The 11,173-nt window shown below is 38.2% G+C and overlaps 1 protein-coding gene across 6 annotated transcripts in view; it reads right to left on the bottom strand.

The window, feature by feature from the left end:
- LOC141767311 (calcium/calmodulin-dependent protein kinase type IV-like) overlaps positions 1-11,173 on the bottom strand; it is a 41,064-nt gene that overhangs the window by 17,659 nt on the left and 12,232 nt on the right. For all 6 annotated transcript variants that reach the window (XM_074634478.1, XM_074634481.1, XM_074634479.1 and 3 more), the window contains 3 exons: positions 8,541-8,619; positions 7,471-7,533; positions 3,500-3,582 (listed from right to left, as the gene is read on the bottom strand). In XM_074634478.1, coding sequence (XP_074490579.1) covers positions 3,500-3,582; positions 7,471-7,533; positions 8,541-8,619 — 225 coding nt within the window. The remainder of the gene's footprint in view (positions 1-3,499; positions 3,583-7,470; positions 7,534-8,540; positions 8,620-11,173) is intronic.

The raw sequence follows: 11,173 nt of genomic DNA on the forward strand, positions 1-11,173 counted from the left end.
CAACACAGGTACAATGGAACTAAGTACTTTTACTCAAGTACTGGGACCAACACAGGTACAATGAAACTAAGTACTTTTACTCCTCATACTGGGACCAACACAGGTACAATGAAACTAAGTACTTTTATTCAAGTACTGGGACCAACACAGGTACAATGGAACTAAGTACTTTTACTCAAGTACTGGGACCAACACAGGTACAATGGAACTAAGTACTTTTACTCCTCATACTGGGACCAACACAGGTACAATGGAACTAAGTACTTTTACTCAAGTACTGGGACCAACACAGGTACAATGGAACTAAGTACTTTTACTCAAGTACTGGGACCAACACAGGTACAATGAAACTAAGTACTTTTACTCCTCATACTGGGACCAACACAGGTACAATGGAACTAAGTACTTTTACTTAAAGACTGCACTTAAGTACATATTTTGGAGTATTTCCATTTTCTGCTACTTTATACACACGACATGTTTCGACCCCCGTAGCGTAGATAAATATAATAATAAATGTATAGAGTAACGTGGTGTAGATGAATATTAATAATATAGAGTATTATGGTGTAGATGAATATTAATAATATAGAGTATTATGGTGTAGATGAATATATTAATAATATAGAGTATTATGGTGTAGATGAATATATTAATAATATAGAGTATTATGGTGTAGATGAATATTAATAATAATATAAAGTATTATGGTGTAGATGAATATTAATAATAATATAAAGTATTATGGTGTAGATGAATATTAATAATAATATAAAGTATTATGGTGTAGATGAATATATTAATAATATAGAGTATTATGGTGTAGATGAATATATTAATAATATAGAGTATTATGGTGTAGATGAATATTAATAATATAGAGTATTATGGTGTAGATGAATATTAATAATAATATAAAGTATTATGGTGTAGATGAATATTAATAATATAGAGTATTATGGTGTAGATGAATATTAATAATAATATAAAGTATTATGGTGTAGATGAATATATTAATAATATAGAGTATTATGGTGTAGATGAATATATTAATAATATAGAGTATTATGGTGTAGATGAATATTAATAATAATATAGAGTATTATGGTGTAGATGAATATTAATAATATAGAGTATTATGATGTAGATGAATATATTAATAATATAGAGTATTATGGTGTAGATGAATATTAATAATAATATAGAGTATTATGGTGTAGATGAATATATTAATAATATAGAGTATTATGGTGTAGATGAATATTAATAATAATATAGAGTATTATGGTGTAGATGAATATTAATAATAATATAGAGTATTATGGTGTAGATGAATATTAATAATAATATAGAGTATTATGGTGTAGATGAATATTAATAATAATATAGAGTATTATGGTGTAGATGAATATTAATAATAATATAGAGTATTATGGTGTAGATGAATATTAATAATATAGAGAATTATGGTGTAGATGAATATTAATAATATAAAGTATTATGGTGTAATGAATATTAATAATATAGAGTATTATGGTGTAGATGAATATTAATAATATAGAGTATTATGGTGTAGATGAATATATTAATAATATAGAGTATTATGGTGTAGATGAATATTAATAATAATATAGAGTATTATGGTGTAGATGAATATATGAATAATATAGAGTATTATGGTGTAGATGAATATTAATAATAATATAGAGTATTATGGTGTAGATGAATATTAATAATAATATAGAGTATTATGGTGTAGATGAATATTAATAATAATATAGAGTATTATGGTGTAGATGAATATATTAATAATATAGAGTATTATGGTGTAGATGAATATTAATAATAATATAGAGTATTATGGTGTAGATGAATATTAATAATAATATAGAGTATTATGGTGTAGATGAATATTAATAATAATATAAAGTATTATGGTGTAGATGAATATTATTAATAATATAGAGTATTATGGTGTAGATGAATATTAATAATAATATAGAGTATTATGGTGTAGATGAATATTAATAATAATATAGAGTATTATGGTGTAGATGAATATTAATAATAATATAGAGTATTATGGTGTAGATGAATATTAATAATATAGAGAATTATGGTGTAGATGAATATTAATAATAATATAAAGTATTATGGTGTAGATGAATATTAATAATATAGAGAATTATGGTGTAATGAATATTAATAATATAGAGTATTATGGTGTAGATGAATATTAATAATATAAAGTATTATGGTGTAATGAATATTAATAATATAGAGTATTATGGTGTAGATGAATATTAATAATATAGAGTATTATGGTGTAGATGAATATTAATAATAATATAGAGTATTATGGTGTAGATGAATATATTAATAATATAGAGTATTATGGTGTAATGAATATTAATAATATAGAGTATTATGGTGTAGATGAATATTAATAATATAGAGTATTATGGTGTAGATGAATATATTAATAATATAGAGTATTATGGTGTAGATGAATATTAATAATAATATAGAGTATTATGGTGTAGATGAATATTAATAATAATATAGAGTATTATGGTGTAGATGAATATTAATAATAATATAGAGTATTATGGTGTAGATGAATATATTAATAATATAGAGTATTATGGTGTAGATGAATATATTAATAATATAGAGTATTATGATGTAGATGAATATTAATAATAATATAGAGTATTATGGTGTAGATGAATATTAATAATAATATAGAGTATTATGGTGTAGATGAATATTAATAATAATATAGAGTATTATGGTGTAGATGAATATTAATAATAATATAGAGTATTATGGTGTAGATGAATATATTAATAATATAGAGTATTATGGTGTAGATGAATATTAATAATAATATAGAGTATTATGGTGTAGATGAATATATTAATAATATAGAGTATTATGGTGTAGATGAATATTAATAATAATATAGAGTATTATGGTGTAGATGAATATTAATAATAATATAGAGTATTATGGTGTAGATGAATATTAATAATAATATAGAGTATTATGGTGTAGATGAATATATTAATAATATAGAGTATTATGGTGTAGATGAATATTAATAATAATATAGAGTATTATGGTGTAGATGAATATTAATAATAATATAGAGTATTATGGTGTAGATGAATATTAATAATAATATAGAGTATTATGGTGTAGATGAATATATTAATAATATAGAGTATTATGGTGTAGATGAATATTAATAATAATATAGAGTATTATGGTGTAGATGAATATTAATAATAATATAGAGTATTATGGTGTAGATGAATATTAATAATAATATAGAGTATTATGGTGTAGATGAATATTAATAATAATATAGAGTATTATGGTGTAGATGAATATTAATAATAATATAGAGTATTATGGTGTAGATGAATATTAATAATAATATAGAGTATTATGGTGTAGATGAATATTAATAATAATATAGAGTATTATGGTGTACCTGTCGAACAGCTCTCCTCCCGTCACCAGCTCCAGAACCAGAGCGATGTCAGTGTCCGTCTCAAAGATCTCCTTCAGCTGAATCTGACAGAACACAACACAACCAAGATATAAACTCTGGATGGATCAGGAACCAGGTCTGAGGGAGAACCAGGTCTGAGGGAGAACCAGGTCTGATGGAGAACCAGGTCTGAGGGGGAACCAGGTCTGAGGGAGAACCAGGTCTGATGGAGAACCAGGTCTGAGGGGGAACCAGGTCTGAGGGAGAACCAGGAGAACCAGGTCTGATGGAGAACCAGGAGAACCAGGTCTGATGGAGAACCAGGTCTAATGGAGAACCAGGTCTGAGGGGGAACCAGGTCTTAGGGAGAACCAGGTCTGATGGAGAACCAGGAGAACCAGGTCTGATGGAGAACCAGGTCTAATGGAGAACCAGGTCTGAGGGAGAACCAGGTCTGATGGAGAACCAGGAGAACCAGGTCTGATGGAGAACCAGGTCTAATGGAGAACCAGGTCTGAGGGGGAACCAGGTCTGAGGGGGAACCAGGTCTTAGGGAGAACCAGGTCTGATGGAGAACCAGGTCTAATGGAGAACCAGGTCTGAGGGAGAACCAGGTCTGATGGAGAACCAGGTCTGAGGGGGAACCAGGTCTTAGGGAGAACCAGGTCTGATGGAGAACCAGGTCTAATGGAGAACCAGGTCTGAGGGAGAACCAGGTCTGATGGAGAACCAGGAGAACCAGGTCTGATGGAGAACCAGGTCTAATGGAGAACCAGGTCTGAGGGGGAACCAGGTCTTAGGGAGAACCAGGTCTGATGGAGAACCAGGAGAACCAGGTCTGATGGAGAACCAGGTCTAATGGAGAACCAGGTCTGAGGGAGAACCAGGTCTGATGGAGAACTAGGAGAACCAGGTCTGATGGAGAACCAGGTCTAATGGAGAACCAGGTCTGAGGGGGAACCAGGTCTTAGGGAGAACCAGGTCTGATGGAGAACCAGGAGAACCAGGTCTGATGGAGAACCAGGTCTAATGGAGAACCAGGTCTGAGGGAGAAGCAGGTCTTAGGGAGAACCAGGTCTGAGGGAGAACCAGGTCTGATGGAGAACCAGGTCTAATGGAAAACCAGGTCTGAGGGAGAACCAGGTCTAATGGAGAACCAGGTCTGAGGGAGAACCAGGTCTGATGGAGAACCAGGTCTAATGGAGAACCAGGTCTGAGGGAGAACCAGGTCTTAGGGAGAACCAGGTCTAAGGGAGAACCAGGTCTGATGGAGAACCAGGTCTAATGGAAAACCAGGTCTGAGGGAGAACCAGGTCTAATGGAGAACCAGGCCTGAGGGAGAACCAGGTCTGATGGAGAACCAGGTCTGATGGAGAACCAGGATAACCAGGTCTGATGGAGAACCAGGTCTAATGGAGAACCAGGTCTGAGGGAGAACCAGTTCTGAGAGAGAACCAGGTCTGATGGAGTTCCTGATTCCTTAGAACCTCAGGTTTGTTAAGAACATTTAGATTTCCAGGTCGTTTTGGAACAGATTCCAGGTTGAGGGTGCAGAACATGCTAAAGCCCTTTCCACAATGTTTGTCCGAGCTTTTGGGACAAAGAGCACGAAGAAGTCCTGTGAACGCAGTGAATACTGTACATACTGTACATACTGTACATGCTGTACATGCTGTACATGCTGTACATACTGTACATACTGTACATGCTGTACATACTGTACATACTGTAGATACTGTACATACTGTACATACTGTTCATGCTGTACATACTGTACATACTGTACATGCTGTACATACTGTACATACTGTACATGCTGTACATACTGTAGATACTGTAGATACTGTACATGCTGTAGATATTGTACATGCTGTACATACTGTTCATGCTGTACATACTGTACATACTGTACATGCTGTACATGCTGTACATGCTGTACATACTGTACATACTGTACATACTGTACATGCTGTACATACTGTACATACTGTAGATACTGTACATACTGTACATACTGTTCATGCTGTACATACTGTACATACTGTACATGCTGTACATACTGTACATGCTGTACATACTGTACATACTGTACATGCTGTACATACTGTACATACTGTACATACTGTTCATGCTGTACATACTGTACATACTGTAGATACTGTAGATACTGTACATACTGTAGATACTGTACATGCTGTAGATATTGTACATACTGTACATGCTGTAGATACTGTACATACTGTACATACTGTACATACTGTACATGATGTAGATACTGTACATACTGTAGATACTGTACATGCTGTACATGCTGTAGATATTGTACATACTGTACATGCTGTAGATACTGTACATACTGTACATACTGTAGATATTGTACATACTGTACATGCTGTAGATACTGTACATACTGTACATACTGTACATACTGTAGATATTGTACATACTGTAGATACTGTAGATACTGTACAGTATGTACAGTATGTACATACTGTAGATATTGTACATACTGTACATACCGTAGATACTGTACATACTGTAGATATTGTACATACTGTACATACTGTAGATACTGCACATACTGTAGATACTGTACATACTGTACATACTGTAGATACTGTACATACTGTACATACTGTAGATACTGTAGATACTGTACATACTGGCCACAGGTTTTCTGAGTAATAAAAACCCTTTGGTATTGAGGGAGCAGACCCAGAATCACCTTCTTTTTTTTTTTTTTAAAGTTATTTTTTGGGGGCATTTTTTTAAGCTTTTATTGATAGGACAGTGGATAGAGGGAGAGAGAGAAATGACATGCACCACAGGCCGGATTCGAACCCGGGTCCACCGCTGCTAGGACTGAGCCTTGGCGATACATGGGCGCTCGCTCTACCGACTGAGCTAACCAGCCGCCCAGAACAACCTTCTTTATATAAAGAAGTACCGATGGGAGAGCCTATGGTCAACAGGTCAGGACATCCCACCTGAGAGTCAGAGAGCTTTAATATCTGTAATGAACCTCGAGGAGCTTCATCAACCATATGAAGGCACTGAGCAGAGGCGTGCATGTACATACTGTATATATAACATTTATATATATATATAACGTAATCCTAACGTTAGCATTAGCTTAAGTTTTCTGCAACACTGTTAACTTTTTTAACTTTTCTGGAGTTTCTGTAACATCTCAAGTCCCTGGAATCACTAGTGTGTGTGTCTGTGTGTGTGTGTGTGTGCGTGTGTGCGTGTGTGTGCGTGTGAGTGTGTGTGTGTGTGTGTGTGTGTGTGTGTGTGTGTGTGTGCGTGCATGAGTGTGTGCGTGCGTGAGTGTGTGTGTGTGTGTGTGTGTGTGTGTGTGTGTGTGCGTGCGTGAGTGTGTGCGTGAGTGTGTGTGTGTGTGTGTGTGCGTGCGTGCGTGAGTGTGTGTGTGTGTGTGTGTGTGCGTGCGTGCGTGAGTGTGTGTGTGTGTGTGTGTGTGCGTGCGTGCGTGCGTGCGTGCGTGCGTGCGTGTGTGTGTGTGCGTGCGTGAGTGTGTGCGTGCGTGCGTGCGTGAGTGTGTGTGTGTGTGTGTGTGTGTGTGTGTGTGCGTGCGTGCGTGAGTGTGTGCGTGCGTGCGTGCGTGTGTGTGTGTGTGTGCGTGAGTGTGTGCGTGCGTGAGTGTGTGCGTGCGTGCGTGAGTGTGTGTGTGTGTGTGTGTGTGCGTGCGTGAGTGTGTGCGTGCGTGCGTGAGTGTGTGTGTGTGTGTGTGTGTGTGTGTGTGTGTGTGTGCGTGCGTGAGTGTGTGCGTGCGTGAGTGTGTGTGTGTGTGTGTGTGTGTGTGCGTGAGTGTGTGCGTGCGTGAGTGTGTGTGTGTGTGCGTGCGTGAGTGTGTGCGTGCGTGAGTGTGTGTGTGTGTGTGTGGTGCGTCTTGACTGAATGGTTAAATCTGTTATATTCATGATCAGTGATGTGATGAGAAACATACTCACAATGTTGGGGTGGGAGAGACGCAGCAGGACGCCGATTTCTGTACGAACTATTTTCTTGTCAATCTGCAACAGAAGAAACGACGTGAGACGTAAACAAACGGTTTAGAACAGGGTTAGCCTAGCTTAGCACAAACACTGGAAGTAGGGGGAAACTGCTAGCCTAGTTCCATCAAAAGTGTTTTCTTATTCATGCTCTTTCTGTTTATCTTTTATTAATTAAGACAAATAATATTAAGAACTGAGTAGGACGGGTCATGACTTGAGAACGTCAACGTGAACGTCAACGTGAACGAGAACGTGAACGTGAACGTGAACGTCAACGTGAACGAGAACGTCAACGTGAACGAGAACGTCAACGTGAACGTCAAAGTGTACGAGAACGTCAACGTGAACGAGAACGTCAACGTGAACGTCAAAGTGAACGAGAACGTCAACGTGAACGAGAACGTCAACGTGAACGTCAAAGTGAACGAGAATGTCAACGTGAACGAGAACGTCAACGTGAACGAGAACGTCAAAGTGAACGTCAACGTGAACGAGAACGTCAACGTGAATGAGAACGTCAACGAGAACGTCAACGTGAACGTCAAAGTGAACGAGAACGTCAACGTGAACGAGAACGTCAACGTGAACGTCAAAGTGAACGTCAAAGTGAATGAGAACGTCAACGAGAACGTCAACGTGAACGTCAAAGTGAACGAGAACGTCAACGTGAACGAGAACGTGAACGAGAACGTCAACGTGAATGAGAACGTCAACGAGAACGTCAACGTGAACGTCAAAGTGAATGAGAACGTCAACGTGAACGAGAACGTCAACGTGAACGTCAAAGTGAACGAGAACGTCAACGTGGACGAGAACGTCAACGTGAACGAGAACGTCAACGTGGACGAGAACGTCAACGTGGACGAGAACGTCAACATGAACATGAACATTAACATTAACAGGTCTATCTGATCCCTGAATCTGGTGACAGACTCCATCAGCTTGGACCTCTGATCATGACCTCTGATCGTGACCTCTGACCTCTCATCGTGACCTCTGACCTCTCATCCTGGTTGAACACTGACCGTTTTCTTGAGGACTTTGAGGGCGTAGGGTTTCTGAGTCTGTTTCTCCTCACAGCGATACACGATGGACGTCGCTCCTCTGGAAGGAAACACAGGACAACCAGCAGTTAGCTTCTAGGTTCTGTTAGCTTCTAGGTTCAGTTAGCTTCTAGGTTCAGTTAGCTTCTAGGTTCTGTTAGCTTCTAGGTTCAGTTAGCTTCTAGGTTCCGTTAGCTTCTAGGTTCTGTTAGCTTCTAGGTTCTGTCAGCTTCTAGGTTCAGTTAGCTTCTAGGTTCAGTTAGCTTCTAGGTTCTGTTAGCTTCTAGGTTCAGTTAGCTTCTAGGTTCTGTTAGCTTCTAGGTTCAGTTAGCTTCTAGGTTCTGTTAGCTTCTAGGTTCAGTTAGCTTCTAGGTTCAGTTAGCTTCTAGGTTCTGTTAGCTTCTAGGTTCAGTTAGCTTCTAGGTTCAGTTAGCTTCTAGGTTCTGTTAGCTTCTAGGTTCAGTTAGCTTCTAGGTTCAGTTAGCTTCTAGGTTCTGTTAGCTTCTAGGTTCAGTTAGCTTCTAGGTTCTGTTAGCTTCTAGGTTCTGTTAGCTTCTAGGTTCAGTTAGCTTCTAGGTTCTGTTAGCTTCTAGGTTCTGTTAGCTTCTAGGTTCAGTTAGCTTCTAGGTTCAGTTAGCTTCTAGGTTCTGTTAGCTTCTAGGTTCAGTTAGCTTCTAGGTTCAGTTAGCTTCTAGGTTCTGTTAGCTTCTAGGTTCAGTTAGCTTCTAGGTTCAGTTAGCTTCTAGGTTCTGTTAGCTTCTAGGTTCAGTTAGCTTCTAGGTTCTGTTAGCTTCTAGGTTCTGTTAGCTTCTAGGTTCAGTTAGCTTCTAGGTTCTGTTAGCTTCTAGGTTCAGTTAGCTTCTAGGTTCTGTTAGCTTAGAGTTAGCTTCTAGGTCCAGTAACCAACCGACCGCAGAGTTAAACCTACATAACGCTCCAAACTGACACTAAATGTTGGAGAGGATAAACTGTGATGTCCATGTCCAAAGGGGTCCCTTGACCTCTGACCTCCAGATGTGTGAATGTAAATGGGTTCTATGGGTACCCACGAGTCTCCCCTTTACAGACATGCCCACTTTATGATAATCACATGCAGTTTGGGGCAAGTCATAGTGAAGTCAGCACACTGACACACTGACAGCTGTTGTTGCCTGTTGGGCTGCAGTTTGACATGTTATGATTGGAGCATATTGTTTTATGCTAAATGCAGTACCTGTGAGGGTTTCTGGATCAATATCTGTCATTGATCTGTGTTGTTAATGATTTACAATAATAAATATATACATACATTTACATAAAGCAGCATATTAGTCCACTCCCATGTTGATAAGAGGATTAAATACTGGACTAATCTCCTTTAAGGTTCATTTAGAACAAATAAAACATGTGAGATTAAATATTTAAGGTAGGCTTGTTAATAAAATATACTTTCAGAACATTTAGCTGATTATACTGACATACTTTCTGAATGAAGGACTTCTACTTGTATTTGCGTATTAGTACTTTTACTGCAGTAAGGATGGTAAACGGAGCTTTTCTAGTCTTCCGACCCTCAAAGGATCTGAGGACTTCTGGTTCAGAGAGACAAACAGCAGAGACTGTGTGTGTGTGTGTGTGTGTGTGTGTGTGTGTGTGTGTGTGTGTGTGTGTAGGGGGGGATCTGTTATTCTGCTGGGACAGATGGAGGAAACAGATCCACACACACACACACACACACACACAGAGTCCTGGCCGGTCTCCATGGCAACAGGACACCTGGTAACGGAGCTGGTGGCGGCTCAAACGTTTATGAATTCACTGCTGACATCATTTCACTGTTTCCACGGCGATGTCAGTGATGTTGTTGTTGTTTACTGAAATAACAACAAACAACGTGACGGGCGTGAACACACACGCACACACACACACACACAGTAAACAGACAGCCAACAGGTGGGTCACTTTCATACCTGCAGCTCATTAATATTCATGATTGTTGTTGTTTCAGTTCACACCGACGGAGTAAACATGTCAGACCGACACGGAGCTCACTGATTGGACGGTCTCGGTGATCTCACACCAGCCAATTTATTAGGTACACCTGTAAGGACTTAATTCCACACTTATAAAGATAATAAAGTTCAGTTATCGTTGACTGTTAGAGAGAAATGAATTATAGTTTCTGTTCATTATTGAGATCGTAGTTAACCCCTCACCCCCCCATCCCGATAACTAATTACGACCTCAATAATAAACATTAAGTTAAATTCCTTATATCATTTTTTTTTTATTTCAAATTTTTAGCATTTGTTTTGCTTTTTCTGCTGAAAACTCTTTAAACTCGAATTATAATTCCTGTTAATGTTGAAGAGTTCTTTATTATCTTTAATGAGAAATACAAAGTCAGTTTGTTTTATTAAGTTAAGAAAACAATGTTTAAGTCCAGTCTCTGATGGACCCGGTCTCTGATGGACCCGGTCTCTGATGGACCCGGTCTCTGACGGACCCGGTCTCTGATGGACCCGGTCTCTGATGGACCCGGTCTCTGACGGACCCGGTCTCTGATGGACCCGGTCTCTGACGGACCCGGTCTCTAATGGACCCGGTCTGTGATGGACCCGGTCTCTGACGGACCC

The sequence above is a fragment of the Sebastes fasciatus genome, chromosome 5 (assembly GCF_043250625.1).
Source record: "Sebastes fasciatus isolate fSebFas1 chromosome 5, fSebFas1.pri, whole genome shotgun sequence".
Lineage (NCBI taxonomy): Eukaryota > Metazoa > Chordata > Actinopteri > Perciformes > Sebastidae > Sebastes > Sebastes fasciatus.